Source organism: Oncorhynchus mykiss, chromosome 13 (genome assembly GCF_013265735.2).
Source record: "Oncorhynchus mykiss isolate Arlee chromosome 13, USDA_OmykA_1.1, whole genome shotgun sequence".
Lineage (NCBI taxonomy): Eukaryota > Metazoa > Chordata > Actinopteri > Salmoniformes > Salmonidae > Oncorhynchus > Oncorhynchus mykiss.
This window is the reverse complement of record NC_048577.1, coordinates 27800041-27817785: the sequence shown is the minus strand read 5'-3', so window position 1 is coordinate 27817785 and position 17745 is coordinate 27800041. Positions and strand designations below refer to the sequence as shown.

Genomic DNA, 17745 nt, shown 5'->3' with positions numbered 1-17745 from the left:
TTACCACTGCTCCCAGCGTAAAAACTCCTAAAAGCTCATGAGAGGACACACACAGGAGAAAAGCCTTTCCAATACTCCCAGTCTGTAAAGAGTTTTGTCTGGTTAAGGAGCCTGAAGGAGCATAAGAAGACACACACCAAAAAAGCCCTAACACTGCTCTCTTTCTGTGTGGAAGGACATTTTCCCAATCACAGAACCTGAAATCACATGAGAGAATAAAGGCGTTGTGTTCTGACTTATATTTTCTAACTGAGAATTTGTGTTTTTGTTTATGCCACGTGAAATCATATTGTTTATGATTATACCTGTCTATATAAGGTCCCACAGTTGACAATGCCCGTCAGAGCAAACACCAAGCAATGATTGTCCATATTGATCCCCGAGACAGGATTGTGTTGAGTCACAGATCTGGGGAAGGGTACCAAAAAATGTCTTCAGCATTGAAGGTCCCCAAGAACACAGTCATCACCATCATTCTAGAATGGAAGAAGTTTGGAACCACCAAGACTCTTCCTAGAGCTGGCTGGCCGCACGCCAAACTGAGAAATGGGGGTAGAAGGTTCTTGGTCAGGGAGGTGACCAAGAACCCGATGGTCACTCTGACAGAGCTCCAGAGTTCTTCTGTGGAGATGGGAGAACCTTCCAGAAGGATAACCATCTCTGCAGTACTCCACCAATCAGACCTTTATAGTAGAGTGGCCACTCTTCAGTAATAACCACTCTTCAGTAATAACAACAGGACAGCCCGCTTGGAACCAAAAGGCACCTAAAGACTGAACTCTTTGGCCTGAATGCCAAGCGTCTTGCCTGGCGTAAAGCATGGTGGTGGCAGCATCATGCTGAGGGGATGTTTTTCAGCGGCAGGGACTGGGAGACTAATCAGAATTGAGGGAAAGATGAACGGAGCAAAGTACAGAGAAAACCTTGATGAAAACCTGCTACAGAGAACTCAGGACCTCAGACTGGGGCAACGGTTCACCTACCAACAGTACAACAACCTTAAGCCCACAGCCAAGACTACGGCGGAGTTGCTTCGGGACAAGTCTCTGAATAACCTTGAGTGGCCCAGCCAGAGCCCGGACTTGAACCCGATCGAACATCTCTAGAGAGACCTGAAAATGACTGTGCAGTGACGCTCCCCATCCAACCTGACAGAGCTTGAGAGGATCTGCAGAGAAGAATGGGAGAAACTCCCCAAATACAGGTGTGCCAAGCTTGTAGCGTCATACACAAGAAGACTCAAGGCTGTAATCTCTGCCAAAGGTGTTTCAACAAAATACAAAGAGTCTTATGTAAATATGATTTTTCAGTTTATTTTAATAAATTAGCAAAAAAAATCTAAAAACGTGTTAAGGGGTATTGTGTGTGGATTGATGAGTATTTTTTATCCATTTAAGAATAAGGCTGACATGATAACGTAACAAAATGTAGCCAAATTGAAGTGCTTTGAATACTTTCTGAATTAGGGGGTATTGTGTGTAGATTGATGAGTATTTTTTATCCATTTAAGAATAAGGCTGACAGTGTAACGTAACAAAATGTAGCCAAATTGAAGGGGTTTGAATACTTTCTGAATGCACTGCGGGAGCAGTATAGGCCTAGTCTGTTCATTATATACATCTACATGATGTATTGTTACACCATGTAGGAGCAGTATAGACCTAGTCTGTTCATTATATACATCTACATGATGTATTGTTACACCATGTAGGAGCAGTATAGACCTAGTCTGTTCATTATATACATCTACATGATGTATTGTTACACCATGTAGGAGCAGTATAGACCTAGTCTGTTCATTATATACATCTACATGATGTATTGTTACGCCATGGGGCAGCAATATGGAGGAATGTGGGGGAACGAATTGTTGACACCCTTGATAAAGATGAGATAAACGACTCTATAAAATAAAGAATTCAAATACTGAGCTATATTGTATGTAAAAAAAATAAAGGGAAATTATATTATTTTATACGAATACAATTGCTCAGAGAAAAATATATAGTTTAACATGTAATTCTCAAAAGGTAGGGGTCTGAATTTTTGCCACCCATGTTTTCAATACTCCAGCACCCTCCCCTCAGGAGGATAATGACACTGAAATGTTTTATGAGATTAGAGAACACATTGGGTGGGATCTTAGACCATTCCTCCATACAGAATCTCTCCAGGTCCTTGATTTATTTAGTCTGCACTTATGTACTGCCCTGTTCAATTCAAACCACAGGTTTTCAATGGAGTTCAAGTCTGACAACTGAGATGGCCATTGAAAATGTTGAGTTTGTGCCCAATTAACCATTTCTTCCTGGATGTTGATGTGTCTTGCTGGAAGATCCACGTATGGCCAAGTTTCAGCCTCCTAGCAGATAGGTAACCAGGTTTTGGGCTAAAATATCCTGGTAGTGGGTAAAGTTTATTTATTTTATACAGGTATTTTTGCTAATCTTTATCAAGGGTAGGTGCTTATTTTGATATCTAGTTATTTGACTGAATCAGAAATACAGATGTGGAGTAGATGTAGAGTTTGTTTTAAATTCTCATAAAAACTCTGAACTAATCAAACAACACTTGTTGCTCTTTGTACGTGTTGATATAATATTCATATTTAATGGAGAGGAAAAAAACGTTTCCCTAAACTGCTTTATAATATTATAATTTATTGAAGGAAAAAAAAAAGTTTTCCACCCTCAACTGCGTTTCCTCCCTCCAGACAGCAGATGGCGATATGTGTTTTTCAGGCGATGTTTCTGCTGTGACGTATTATCTAGTGGAACGCTTCTTCAACAACTGCAGCCACCTCGGTTGCTCGCTAGCCAACAAAGTCGGAACATTCAAGTTCTTTAGACAATTTCGTGGTTTATTTGCCACTATGCTTTAAACATACGTATGTGTAAACAACTAGCTACCTCATTTAATTTAATATTTACGTTATAAGTCTAGCTAGCTGGCTGGTTAAGTTAGCACTAGTCTAGTCGCTAATGCTAACAAGCTATTATCCCCGACCATGACTTCACTAAGCTACTCTCCTCCTGTTAAAGAAGAGGATGTCTGCTGGACGGAGAAGGAAGCTCTCGTCAAGGAGGAGGAGGAAGAGAAGGATGTTACAATACAAAAACAAGTAGAGGGTGAGGCTGTTACAGTGAAAGAAGAAGTGAAAGCCGTTACAGTCAAAGAAGAGGAAGACTCGTTCAGAGTGAAAGAGGAGGAGGATGTTACAGTAAAAGAAGAGGAGGAAGAGAAAGAGGAGGATGTTACAGTAAAAGAAGAGGAGGAAGAGAATGACGCCTTCAGAGTGAAAGAAGAGGAGGAAGACGCCGTTTTGGGAGTGGAGGATGAAGAGGGGGAGATTACTGTCACATTGGAGGAGGACGAAGAAGAGAAGACTGGAGAACTGATTAACACCAGTAAATACAGTGAGTACTATCATAACAGGGGCATTGATCTGATTAACACCAGTAAATACAGTGAGTACTATCTTAATAGGGGCACAAACTCTGCTGTTGTTGAACTAATGTGTGATTTTTAAAAGGGCATTCTACACTTGAATATGTTTTTGTACTGTCTGAATTGTTCATGATGTCCTCCAATGATTTGAACTTTTCCTGTTGAAACGTGATATATAAATACAGTAAAGTATAAACACACTAAAGGGAAACAAATAAATGTTTTGAGCAAAATATATATTTTTTTAGACAACTGGAAACTAGAAGGAGTGAGTGATGTCATAGTAAGGCCTTAAAGGAGTTTGCTTGATGGGAAGTTGTGATGTCATCCAATAGGTGACTGATCTTCATGTGAATATTCATTATTCTTTTTTTAATCCTTCCCTTTCTGTCAAGTTGGTTGTTGATCATTGCTAGAAAGCCATTTTCTAGTCTTGCAATAGACTTTCAAGACAAGTTAAGTCCAAACTGTAACTTCGCCACTCAGGAACATTCAATGTCATCTTGGTAAGCTCCTCCAGTGTAGATTTGGCCTTGTAGTTTAGGTTGTTTTTGTTTTCCTACAGTTTTTTGTATTCAGATCTCTGAAATGTACTCTACCTACGTAACATTTAGTGTCTCCTTAAATTACGCTGAGAAAACAGTTTTCATGGTCACAGAAATCCTGAATAATTTCAGATTTTGCACTACTCAATGGTTCTAACCGAGAGTCACCTTAACTTTATTGACAACACCCAAATGGATACTGTCATTAACGTGGTTCTATAAGAATTAGACATTCTTAATACTGTAGCTATTTTGTTACAGTCACATGTTTAACTATCATCAAGTGAATCAGGAAATCATTTTCTGATTGACAGTGAAATGACAAACGTCACGACATGCAACAACAACCAAAGTGCTTCTTCATTCATTACTCTGGTAAAGACAGTTATGCCGTGCTCCATGTTGGATCCAACATCCCTAACAAATTTATGTTTATAATGTGTTATTGTCTGCTTGATTTACTGTCGGGTCTCGTTTGTCGGTTTGGACACAGAGATACTTTCCTCATAATGTGTAGAGAAATGTTCCTTGATGGATAGGCTATTGTACAACACACAGAGCTATTTTCCTTTATTCAGGACATTTAGAATGACAACACATTACAGAGTAGCCTAGTGGGATTATTAACAAAATTATCTGGTGACCAGGTTATGAAATATCATGACAAAGACATTTTAGTTTCCATGTTTCACCTGAAATATTAAATGATTTATAGTCTATGGTCTATGTTATTGTTAGGGTGACTTTATGGGTACTAGAGTAGGTCTATGTTGTTGTTAGGGGAAGTTGTGGGTCCTACAGTAGGTCTGTATTATTGCTAGGTAAAGTTATGGGTCCTACAGTAGGTCTATGTTGTTGTTAGCTGAAGTTATGGGTCCTACAGTAGGTCTATGTTATTGTTAGGGTGACTTTATGGGTACTAGAGTAGGTCTATGTTGTTGTTAGGGGAAGTTGTGGGTCCTACAGTAGGTCTGTATTATTGCTAGGTAAAGTTATGGGTCCTACAGTAGGTCTATGTTGTTGTTAGCTGAAGTTATGGGTCCTACAGTAGGTCTATGTTATTGTTAGCTGAAGTTATGGGTCCTACAGTAGGTCTGTATTATTGCTAGGTAAAGTTATGGGTCCTACAGTAGGTCTATGTTATTGTTAGCTGAAGTTATGGGTCCTACAGTAGGTCTATGGCAGGTAATCCCAAACTGGAGTATGCCGTCAGGGGTACTCCAAGTAATAATGTGATTCACATTTTTTTTAAATGTGCAAATTATACATTTTCTTCACATTTTCAAACAGTCAATTTATATTTTCCAACGTGGCTTTACATTTGGGTGAGGTATTTTTCTCACCCGAGTAGCCTCGTTTCATTGCCAAAAATACAATTAAACCATCTAGTGTTCAGCGAAATAGCAACACAATGTCAAATACAGGTAGCTTAGTCAAATAATTAACTTCCAATCACATTAACCGTTACTCTCTCGCGGGAATTCCACTAATATATGTAGCCAAACGTAGCTGCTGCTCATGTTGGTATCTGTACTAATGGCGCAGGGAGACATAGTAGAGTGGTAACGCACGTGCAAGCAGTTGCTCCCGATGCCACTTGGGTACACTGCAGCATCTACCAACAGCCTCTTGCTGCCAAGGGAATGACTGACAGCTTGGAAAATGTTTTGGACACTACAGTGAAAATGGTTAACTTTGTTAAAGCAAGGCCCCTGAACTCTCGTGTATTTTCTGCACTATGCAATGATATGGGCAGCAACCATGTAACGCTTTTACAACATACAGAAGTGCGCTGGTTATCAAGGGGCAAAGTATTTTTAAACTGAGAGACGAGCTTAACGTTTTCTTTACTGACCATAATTTTCACTTGTTTGACCGCTTGCATGATGACGAGTTTCTCACATGACTGGCCTATCTGGGTGGTGTTTTTTCTCGCCTGAATGATCTGAATCTAGGATTACAGGGACTCTCCGCAACTATGTTCAATGTGCGGGACAAAATTGAGGCTATGATTTAAGAAGTAGGAGCTGTTCTCTGTCTGCATTACCAAGGACAACACACATGTCTTTCCATCATTGTATGATTTTTTTGTGTGCAATTGAACTCAAGCTTACGGACAATGTCAAATGTGATATAGCGAAGCACCTGAGTTGGGTGCGCAATTACGCAGGTACTTTCCCGAAACGGATGACACAAACAACTGTTATCCCTTTCATGCCCTGCCTCCAGTCCACTTACCGATATCTTAACAAGAGAACCTCTTCGAAATTGCAACAAGCGGTTCTGTGAAAATATTATTTAATCAGAAGGATTGGGCTGCGCTCAGAGTATCCTGCTTTGGCAATCTATGTGAGAGTGGATTCTCGGCCCTCACTAGCATGAAACTAACTACAGGCACAGACTGTGTGTGGAAAATGATTTAAGACAGAGACTCTCCAATACAACCCAACATTGCAGAGTTATGTGCATCCTTTCAAGCACACCCTTCTCATTAACCTGTGGTGAGTTATTCACAATTTTCAATGAACAAAGGTTTTATTTGTAAGATGGCATAAAAAGCAAAATTATTGATTTATATTATTATTTGTGCCCTGGTCCTCTGTCAACTGTCAAATCATTTAACAGATGTCAATTGTTGTACAACTTCATGGGTACGCTCTGGGCATCACCTTTTACCTCAAATAAACAGTGGATTTCTGCTGTTGTTGGCCTTTAATCATCTGTCTGACTTTGTCATTCACACAGGAGAGAGACATGACTATCGTGGATCCTCTGGGGAGCCTCAACAACATCATGAAGCTGACGAGGCAGAGAAGACTCTCTCCCGATCAGAATTTCTCAAGAAACACCAGCAGAAACCCACAGGGAAGAAATCTATCTACTGCTCTGACTGTGGGAAACATTGCAAATCTTCATCAAAACTTAAAATACACCAGCGAGTACACACAGGAGAGAAACCTTATAGTTGTGATCAGTGTGGCAAGAGTTTTACTAAGTCAAACAACCTGGTATCACACCAGAGAACACACACAGGAGAGCAGCCATATAGCTGTAAGCAATGTGGGAGGAGTTTTTCTCAGTCAAACAGCCTGGATAGACACCAAAGAACACACACAGGAGAGAAGCCTTATAGCTGTGATCAATGTGGGAAGAGTTTTACTCGGTCAAGCTCCCTGAAATTACACCAGAAACTACACACAAGAGAGCAGTCATATAGCTGAGAGCAATGTGACAAGAGATACTCTCATTCAAGTGGTCTGATTAAACATCAGAAAATACATGCAGGAGATCCACAGTGTGGAATAATCTCCAACACCAGACCTGGGTAGTAGAACACAGAGTGTGGAATTATCTCCAACACCAGACCTGGGTAGTAGAACACAGAGTGTAGAATGACCAACACCAGACCTATATACATCAAATCACATTTTATTTGTCACATACACTTGTTTAGCAGATGTTATTGCGGGTGTAGCAAAATGCTTGTGTTTCTAGCTCCAACAGTCCAGTAATATCTAACAATACACACAATCTAAAGAATGGAATTAAGAATATATAAATATTTGGACGAGTGATGTCAGAGCGGCATAGACTAAGATACAGTAGAATAGGATAGAATACAGTATGTACATATGAGATGAGTAATGCATAGACTAAGATACAGTAGAATAGGATAGAATACAGTATATACATATGAGATGAGTAATGCCAGATGTGTAAACCTTATTAAAGTGACTAGTGTTCCATTCCTTAAAGTGGCCAATGATTTCAAGTCTGTGTATGTAGGCAGTAGCCTCTCTGTGTTAGTGACGGCTATTTAACATTCTGATGGCCTTGAGATTGAAAAACAGCTTCTGTCTCTCGGGCCCATCTTTAGTAGACCTGTACTGACCTTGCCTTCTGGATGATAGCGGGGTGAACAGGCAGTAGCTCAGGTAATAACAAAGAACAAATGTGTGTGCCTGAGGGGAAATTAACTTTTATACAGCCAAAAGGGGTGAGAAATTACACCAATATCAGTGGACAATTTGCACTAATGTAAATTAACATAGATGATGGAACATATTCCCCTTTGCTGACGTGATGAACCACTAAGGGGACATAAATATTTACTATCTAAACCAAGTGTGACCTCTCACCTCTCTGGCTGTAGAAGTGTTCTTCCTAACCAGTGCCTCAACAGCTCTCTGACTGAGCTCCACCCTCACTCGGTCTTTAGAGGAGAGGAAGGCTGAGGAGGGATGGAAGGATGAATGGATCAGTCAGTCAATAAAGGGTATAGCTGCTGTCTGACAAAATCACTATTTTAGTAGTTCATTAAAGTGAATTAGGCTTTATAACTGATGAATACCAACTATCAATCACTTAGATCATGTATTTTCAGGTAGAGATACATCCTTGGGATATCCTTAGCCCTTTGAAGTTGACATTTAAAATCATTAGGTAGGGGTTAAGTTTAGGGTAGGGATGTCCTAAGGATCCCAGATAGCATTGACCTTTGTGCATTATTCTGTCTCTTACATAGCAGGTGTAAAATAAACAGACAAGACAAGTAGACACACAGTGCATTATGGTCATTGTAGTTTTAAAAATAGCATCTAATTATGCCAATCTCTATGTGGGGTTGTTAGAGAAGAATGTGATTGTCAGCCCTAACAAACCATTCTAGCACCTCATCAGGCTCTGGAGAAGGCTACATTTTCACCAATACAAGCAGTGAACATCTGAAATTCACCCTCACCTTTGATGAACATGAAACAAGTTATCTGGTTTTTGATTAAGAGGGAGGGTGTGGCTTTAGCACAGACCTATACAGGAAGCCGACTGACAGCAATTCCCTGTTACGCCGAGACAGCTTCCACCCTACACCCCTAAAAAAGATCCTCCCCATCAGCCAATACAGTTGCATACACAGGATTTGTAGTACACAGAGTGACTATGACAAACAAGCCGACTGTCTCGATGAGTGTTTCAGACAGCAGGGTTACCCAGAGGAATGGCTGGATGAGCGTTTCAGACAGCGGAGTTACTCAGAGGAATGGCTGGATGAGTGTTTCAGACAGTGGGGTTACCCAGAGGAATGTCTGGATAAGTGTTTCAGACAGCGGGGTTACTCAGAGGAATGTCTGGATGAGTGTTTCAGACAGTGGGGTTACTCAGAGGAATGTCTGGATGAGTGTTTCAGACAGTGGGGTTACCCAGAGGAATGTCTGGATAAGTGTTTCAGACAGCGGGGTTACCCAGAGGAATGGCTGGATGAGTGTTTCAGACAGTGGGGTTATCCAGAGGAATGTCTGGATGAGTGTTTCAGACAGCGGGGTTACCCAGAGGAAGGGCTGGAGGAGTGTTTCAGACAGCGGGGTTATCCAGAGGAATGGCTGGATGAGTGTTTCAGACAGCGGTGTTACTCAGAGGAATGGCTGCATGACGCAAGGGATCGTTATAAAAATACAGTGGTGGAAAAAATTACCCAACTGTCATACTTGAGTAAAGAAAACATTTAAAATGTCATTTTAATTTTGTAAATTTAAAACAAAAACAAAACTGTTTGTACTTGTAGGTAACCAAATCGTGACTACAACTAAGTTACTAAGTCTTTAACCACACTGTGTTACACTAGTGAGTAAAAACTCATGCTTCCTACACTTTACCCTGTTGTCTGAAAATAAAATGTACATTTTCCTCAACTGCGTCCAGTCAGCAGATGGACTAGATGCTGCTTAGGCCGCCCGTTGTGACTCCAAGAATTCAGCAGAGCAAGTTTGTATGAAGGTCTGGTTATTAAATGGGTACATAGTCCAATAGTAATATCCTCTAAACCCCTCTGGTGATTAACTTTGCTGCCCTGTTTCCAGTTGTCCACATTTCTGGGAGAACCTCTTCAAGTAAGTAAATAGATTTTGAAAATGTAAAAACAAACCGATGTATTATTAGCTAACTAGCTACAGTGCAGGCTAACTCAAATGAGCTGCTAAATGAGCTATCTAGTTGGCTATCTAACTAACTTCAAATACTGTATAGATAGATAGCTAAGTGAATGAATTAAATATCACCTGCTACCTAACTTCATATTAGCTATCTTGTTGTATTTATCACTGTAAAAAACAAACTCCAAATGCATTTGTAGGTAGCTAGCTAACAGCCATGGAGGAGGGTGAAAGGATAGCAGACCCAACTGTCAGTGAGAGAGGAGGCTATTCTGGAAAGGGCAGGTACTTTTGTGTTGTTCCTGTCCCTAGAAGTGAGGACGGAGATAATAGTAACATAATATTCAGTGTGGTGTAATTTGACTATAATGAAGTGTTTCTTGTTAGGTTTTCTGTCCTCAGATAAAGAGCTCTATGAAAGCCAGTCTACATATGAAGAGGTCCCAATGAAGAGCAGTGGTTCTCCAGTCCTGGGGACTCAGAGGCACATTGAGGGTTTTTGCCTCAGCACTGCACAACTGAATCAAATTATCAACTCATCATCAAGCTTCAAGTGGTATTTATGTATTAATTTGTGATGCCATTCTTGATATGATCCTGTTATTGTCACATGCTACACATGCACATATGTGTGCCCATGCATCTATCAATGCAATGTTATCATGATTTGTTATCGGGGATATTATACTTTAGTAATCCACAATGACCTGGTGATGTAACAGTCTAATATTTACAATGTTTTCCATATTCCTACAGATACCTTGTAACTGGAGATTTCTTCAAAACAATTTCCTACAGTTAATGTGTAGGGCACTGCAAGGTTGGGTGACCAGGGTCATCTGGGACTGCCTCCTGGAGCAATTCAGGTGTGTGAAGGCTACCTGTGTCCTGCACAACTTCATGAGGATGGACACGAGGACCAGGAGGGGATTTGCAGCTCGCCGTCGTGTCCCAGAGGAGAAGTCTGCTGCTCTGCAGGATGTTTCAAGGATGGGGTCCAACAACGCAGCAAGAGAGGCATTCCGTGTGCAGGAGATCTTCACCTCCTACTTCTTGAAAGAGGGTGCTGTTTCCTGGCAACACCATAGACTACACTATGCACAACCAAAGGCTTGTGTAAGAGCCATTCACATTGCAATAAGAGTATTCTTCCATTTACTTAGCTATGTCAACTGCAGTTATTCAATTCATAGTTTCTCTCCCGTTGATTTCTACTTCTCATGTGAGGGTGCTGTTTAGGTAAAGGTGTGATGTCTGGGCAAAAAATGTACAACAATTAGACACCCTATAACCCACACCTACACACTCACATATCAATCTGATTGATGGATTGTGTTGTGCAGTAAGCAGGTTCAGGTGTATAACTGTGGCTTCTTCCACCTTCAAAGAATAGGCAAGAGGGCCAACCGTGGAGAATAGTAAGACACTTCATTATTTCTATAACTACGCTATATTGTTTATCCATTCATGTTTTTCAGCATAAAGTCCTCTGCAGCCACTTAGTGTGGTGTGGACACCAGGTGAGGCCACACACAGATTCCTGTTGAACACTGTCGCTTTAACTACCTTATTTTCTCAATAACAGCCTCTCTCCTTCACTTCATCCCCCTTCTCCCTAAATCCTCTAGGTTATATCAGCTGTTTCGGTGAACCCCTCCTGGATCTGATCTGGCTACATCGATAATCCTGGTATTGGATATGACTGAAAAATAATCTCAAAGACATTCATACCTGAACAGCACCTTTATTTACCAAGGTAGAGTACATGATCAGTGAATATATTAAATGTACAGGCTACAATGTGGGGATCTCATGCATGGTAATAACTACATGTATAGGACTTGCATCCTTGGTAAAACATATTCTACTCAATCCATAGGCTTCATGAATGTTATTCAGGCTGTTTTGAAGTTGATACAACTGTCTATGATAGCTGAGGTTCATAGCTAGGTTCTTAACTAATATGTATACCAAACGTTTGGGTCGGCTAGATAGCTAGCTACACATCCATACAGTACACTACAGGTATTTTAATCATCCACTGCACGATAAGCAAGAACATAGCGAGCTACGTTATTTAATCTATCTGCATGGCAAATATCGCCAAGGCAAGCTTACAACACTGTACATTCAATTTGCAGTAAATTATTCAGCTATCTAAATTCTATACATCCACTGTTTCACAAAATGACAGCCTGGTTGTCTGGTTGCTTCAGGAGTCCCTCAAACAACCAGAATGACAATTTTATAGTCTTGTCACGACACCCATAAAGCTAGCCTGCTAGCTGGCTAATGTTAGCTTGTCAGCTAGCTGGCTAAATCCCGATTTTCGTAAATGAATAAAACAATTAAAAAAGCATAATCGTTTGTCTCTACATCAACTAACATTCCTGTCAACTGTACATGTTTTTTTGCATGATTCGTTATGACCTTATTCTCCCTTACATTTGCTTCCATCCTAGTATTTCTGTCCGCCATCTTTGATCCAGTTCAGTTCTATGTAGGGGTACCCTATCTCTCCTAGTATTTCTGTCTGCCATCTTAGATTCAGTTCTGTGTAGGGGTACCCCTCTCTCCTAGTATTTCTGTCAGCCATCTTTGCTGAAGAAAGTCCAACAGTCACTAGTGCAGCAGCAGCCTCCCCCGGTCCTAGTGCCGGCCCGGTAAGAAGATGCGATGGAACAGTTCACGAAACAAATAAATCACAGAAATAATATATTGACTGATATTGATTTATTTAGGTGGGCTTTTTAATATTTTAGGACTAGCGTCGTCTCTGATTCCTACACTTTAACTTTTTGTCTGAACATTACAATATACATTACTCAACTACGTTACCCACTCCAGTCAGCAGATGGCGGTCTGACTTTAAGGCGATGCTGCTAGTGTGACGTATAATCTAGTGGACGGAACGCTTCTTTCAACAGCAACAACAGTTCGTCAGACACCTCGGTAGCTTGCTAGACAAAATAGCCGAACCAATAAAGCTCTTTAGACGCTTTCGTGTATATTAGCCGCTGTGTTTAAAACTTCTGTCGTCTAGTTAGTTATCCGATTTAATTTCATATTTACGGTGTTGTAGTTATTAGTCAGCTAGCGGGCTGGTTAAGTTAGCATTAGCCTAGCTAGCTAACATCCCCGACCATGCGGTCACTTAGCTACTCTCCTCCTGATAAAGAAGAGGTCTGCTGGACGGAGAAATAAGTGGGGGAAGGTGGAGGCTGTTAAATTACAAAAACAAGTTGAGGCTGTTGCAGTGAAAGAAGAGGAAGACGCACTGAGAGTGAAAGAGGAGGAGGATGTTACTGTATTTTTATTTTATTTAACCAGGTAGGCTAGTTGAGAACAAGTTCTCATTTGCAACTGCGACCTGGCCAAGATAAAGAATAGCAGTGTGAACAGACAACACAGAGTTACACATGGAGTAAACAATTAACAAGTCAATAACACAGTAGAAAAAAAGGAGTCTATATACATTGTGTGCAAAAGGCATGAGGAGGTAGGCGAATAATTACAATTTTGCAGATTAACACTGGAGTGATAAATGATCAGATGGTCATGTACAGGTAGAGATATTGGTGTGCAAAAGAGCAGAAAAGTAAATAAATAAAAACAGTATGGGGATGAGGTAGGTAAAAATGGGTGGGCTATTTACCGATAGACTATGTACAGCTGCAGCGATCAGTTAGCTGCTCAGATAGCAGATGTTTGAAGTTGGTGAGGGAGATAAGTCTCCAACTTCAGCGATTTTTGCAATTCGTTCCAGTCACAGGCAGCAGAGAACTGGAACGAAAGACGGCCAAATGAGGTGTTTGCTTTAGGGATGATCAGTGAGTTTGCTGAGTAGAGTGTTGGAAGCAATTTTGTAGATGACATCGCCAAAGTCGAGGTTCGGTAGGATAGTCAGTTTTACTAGGGTAAGTTTGGCGGCGTGAGTGAAGGAGACTTTGTTGCGGAATAGAAAGCCGATTCTAGATTTGATTTTCGATTGGAGATGTTTGATATGAGTCTGGAAGGAGAGTTTACAGTCTAGCCAGACACCTAGGTACTTATAGATGTCCACATATTCAAGGTCGGAACCATCCAGGGTGGTGATGCTAGTCAGGCGTGCAGGCAGCGAACGGTTGAAAAGCATGCATTTGGTTTTACTAGTGTTTAAGAGCAGTTGGAGGCCACGGAAGGAGTGTTGTATGGGATTGAAGCTCGTTTGGAGGTTAGATAGCACAGTGTCCAAGGATGTGCCGGAAGTATATAGAATGGTGTCGTCTGCGTAGAGGTGGATCAGGGAATCGCCCGCAGCAAGAGCAACATCATTGATATATACAGAGAAAAGAGTCGGCCCGAGAATTGAACCCTGTGGCACCCCCATAGAGACTGCCAGAGGACCGGACAACATGCCCTCCGATTTGACACACTGAACTCTGTCTGCAAAGTAGTTGGTGAACCAGGCAAGGCAGTCATTAGAAAAACCGAGGCTACTGAGTCTGCCGATAAGAATATGGTGATTGACAGAGTCTAAAGCCTTGGCTTGGTATAAGAAGAGGTGGATGCTGTTGTTGAAGTTAAAGTGGAGGAGGTGGAGATGACTGTCACATCGAAAAAGGAGGAGGAAACTAGATATCTGGGCCCGGTTTCCCAAACGCATCTTAAGGCATCCAATGGTTCTAACAGGCCCTGATTAACACTATTTTTTTAACAATGTAAACCAACACTATCACCTCAACATGGTTAAAACTATAATGTTGATATCATGTAAGGTCAGTCCTTGCATCCATAGTTCCGTCTATGAATTTGAGACCAGTTACATTTCTCCAGCCCCATCATCTTATTACCAAAACAGTGGTGGAATTACAGCTTTGTTAGTGTTTCAACTGCAGATTGGTTGCTTGATTGTTGTGTGGATTTTTTAAAGCGACAACCTAGTATTTAAACAGAAACAAAATGGCTGCCCAGGCACTTGGGGCTGGAGAAATGTAACCATTCTCAAATTCATAGAGAAAGCTATTGTAGCAACCTTAACCCAAAACCAAGGGACCACGTCAAGAAGTTTAGAGATCTTGGTGTAACAGTTATAAGGTGTTGGCTTGACAGTCGCTGGACCCAGGTTTGAGTTCAGCTCAGGGCTACCCCCTGAATTCACTACACTATGAATACAAGGACTGGCCATCCATGATGTCATAATGATCGTTTAACCAGGTTTCTAGGCTATATAGTATATTCTAGAATTGCCAGTGAAGATTTCCTGTGGAGGTAATTAAACATTTGAATAAGGCTGTAACTTAACAAAATGTGGAAAAGGGGAAGGTGTCTGAACTTTCTGAATGCCCTTTAAGTTTTATTACATTTTTTTTTTTCAAATGTAACCTTTATTTAACTAGGCAGGGCAGTTCAGAACAAATTCTTATTTACAATGATGGCCGACACCAGCCAAAACCGAACGACGCCGGGCCAATTGTGCGCCTCCCTATCGGACTCCCAATCACGGCCGGTTGGGATACAGCCTGGATTCGAACCAGGGTCTGTAGTGACGCCTCAAGCACTGAAATGCAGTGCCTTAGACCGTTGCACCACTCGGGAGTCCCAAAATCATGTTCTAGTGCTATCTCCAACTAAAATAAATCTTGGCCAACCAAGAGTCTTCTGTTGTTTCTACCAATCAATTGGTTGAACATTTTTGACGTATCTTTCCATATATAGACACACATTGCGCTGTAATATTCAGAATACATTGTGAAAAACTAAAATCGATATTGGTAAATAGTGGTTTCCTCATTAGCACGGAGGAGTTTCTACAACCAAATTGCATGGTCTATATTGGAGACAAAGTCATCTGGCACACTGTTTAGAGTTTCAACAACATTAATATCTTATTTCTAGCCTACAATCATCGATGTTACTACTAATGTGAAAACAAGAATAAATGACTATTCTTGCTCATTTTAAGACAATTGTCAAATAATTTTAACATTCATTACAGATGTCAATTGTTGTACAACATCATGGCTATGCTGTTGGCATCACCTTTTACAGTGGATTTCCGCTGTTGTGGGCTTTAACCATCTATCTGACTTTGTTGCTCACACAGGAGAGAGACGGGACTATCGTGGAGCCTCAACAAAATCATGATGCTGACAAGGCAGAAAAAAGTCTCTCCAGATCAAAACACCCCAAGAAGCACCTGCAGAGACCCACAAGGAAGAGAGCTCACCCCTGCTCTGACTGTGGAAAGAGTTTTGTTCGCCCAGGACAATTAAAATCACACCAGAGAACACACACAGTAGAGAAACCTTCTAGCTGTAATCAATGTGAGAAGAGTTTTACTCAGTCAAGCAACCTGATATCACACCAGAGAAGACACACAGGAAATAAACCTTTTAGCTGTGAGGACTGTGGAAAGAGTTTTACTACATCTAACCATCTTATTGTACACCAGAGAACACACACAGGAGAGAAATCTCATAACTGTGATCAACGTGACAAGAGATACTCTGATCAAACATCAGAAAATACATGGAGTTGTTTCATGATATAAATGAAATGTCACAATGTAGAATGTTTTAACATTGTAGAAGGAGTATTTTAATGATGTCACAATGTAGATCCCTAAACGTTTGTCGCATGTTCTATTGATTTCAGCATGATCTGGATATTAGCCTCAGGGGGAAAATCCAGGCTCTGAATTGAAAGAGTACTAATTATGTGATTTAACAAAAAGTGACTAACAAAAAAGAGTTGTTACACTTACCACGTTGGTGACCCACTTGAATCAAAATGCAACACTTCAAAATGTAGCTAGCTGTTTTTTTTACAAATTGTCCTCTAACCAATGATTTACACATTATTCCCAGATTCCTTGTGGTTTTTGCTGTCTTAGTTTTAACAGGATGTGCAACCTCATCTGCCCCCTCTCACGCAATTGATTTCAACATGATATTGATGAGTTATGACAAATAAGTGTTGTGTTCCTTTGTTTAGCGACCCCTACATTTAAATGCATCACTCCAAAATGTAGCTGACTGTCTTCTGCAGGTTGTCGTCTAACCAGTGAGGTTAAAGATATCTCCCATTTCCATGTGTTTTTTTAGTTGTGTTAGTTTCAACAGCACGTACAACCTGATTTCCCCCCCAAATCGATATCAGTGATTTATTGCTACTTGTGCAGTTTTTAAGGTGCTTGTTTAAAAAAATAAAAGTAATATGATTTTTGTGGCAGAAGTTTGTGTGTATATTAATTTTGTATTATTCCGTGCCTCACCATTAAGTAAATTATTGTCAATACATATTAACAAAGGGGTGTACATTTGGTTTTGATACTTCATATTTACAATTTAAATATATATAACTTTCAAGCTGCATACTGGACCCTATTCCAACTAAACTACTGAATGAGCTGCTTCCTTTGCTTGGCCCTCCTATGTTGAACATAATAAACAGCTCTCTATCCACCGGATGTGTACCAAACTCACTAAAAATGGCAGTAATAAAGCCTCTCTTGAAAAGGCCAAACCTTGACCCAGAAAATATAAAAATCTATCGTTCTATATCGAATCTTCCATTCCTCTCAAAATATTTAGAAAAAGCTGTTGCGCAGCAACTCACTGCCTTCCTGAAGACAAACAATGTATACGAAATGCTTCAGTCTGGTTTTAGACCCCATCATAGCACCGAGACAGCACTTGTTAAGGTTGTAAATTACCTTTTAATGGCATCAGACGGAGGCTCTGCATCTGTCCTCGTGCTCCTAGATCTTAAGCGCTGCTTTTGATACCATCGATCACCACATTCTTTTGGAGAGATTAGAAACCCAAATTGGTCTACACGGACAA

The 17745-nt window shown here is 40.6% G+C and overlaps 1 protein-coding gene and 1 long non-coding RNA gene across 2 annotated transcripts; both read left to right on the top strand.

Moving 5' to 3' along the window:
- The first annotated feature begins 2771 nt into the window (after positions 1-2771).
- Positions 2772-7747, top strand: LOC110487390 (zinc finger protein 271). The gene is made up of 2 exons (XM_036940692.1): positions 2772-3416; positions 6738-7747. Exons 1-2 carry the CDS (start codon positions 3008-3010, stop codon positions 7211-7213), a joined length of 885 nt encoding a protein of 294 aa, XP_036796587.1. The 5' UTR covers positions 2772-3007; the 3' UTR covers positions 7214-7747.
- A 5058-nt stretch (positions 7748-12805) lies between these two features.
- Positions 12806-17135, top strand: LOC110487405. The gene is made up of 2 exons (XR_002468228.2): positions 12806-13249; positions 16005-17135. It is a non-coding gene; the product is annotated as an uncharacterized LOC110487405 (long non-coding RNA).
- The last annotated feature ends 610 nt before the right edge of the window (positions 17136-17745 follow it).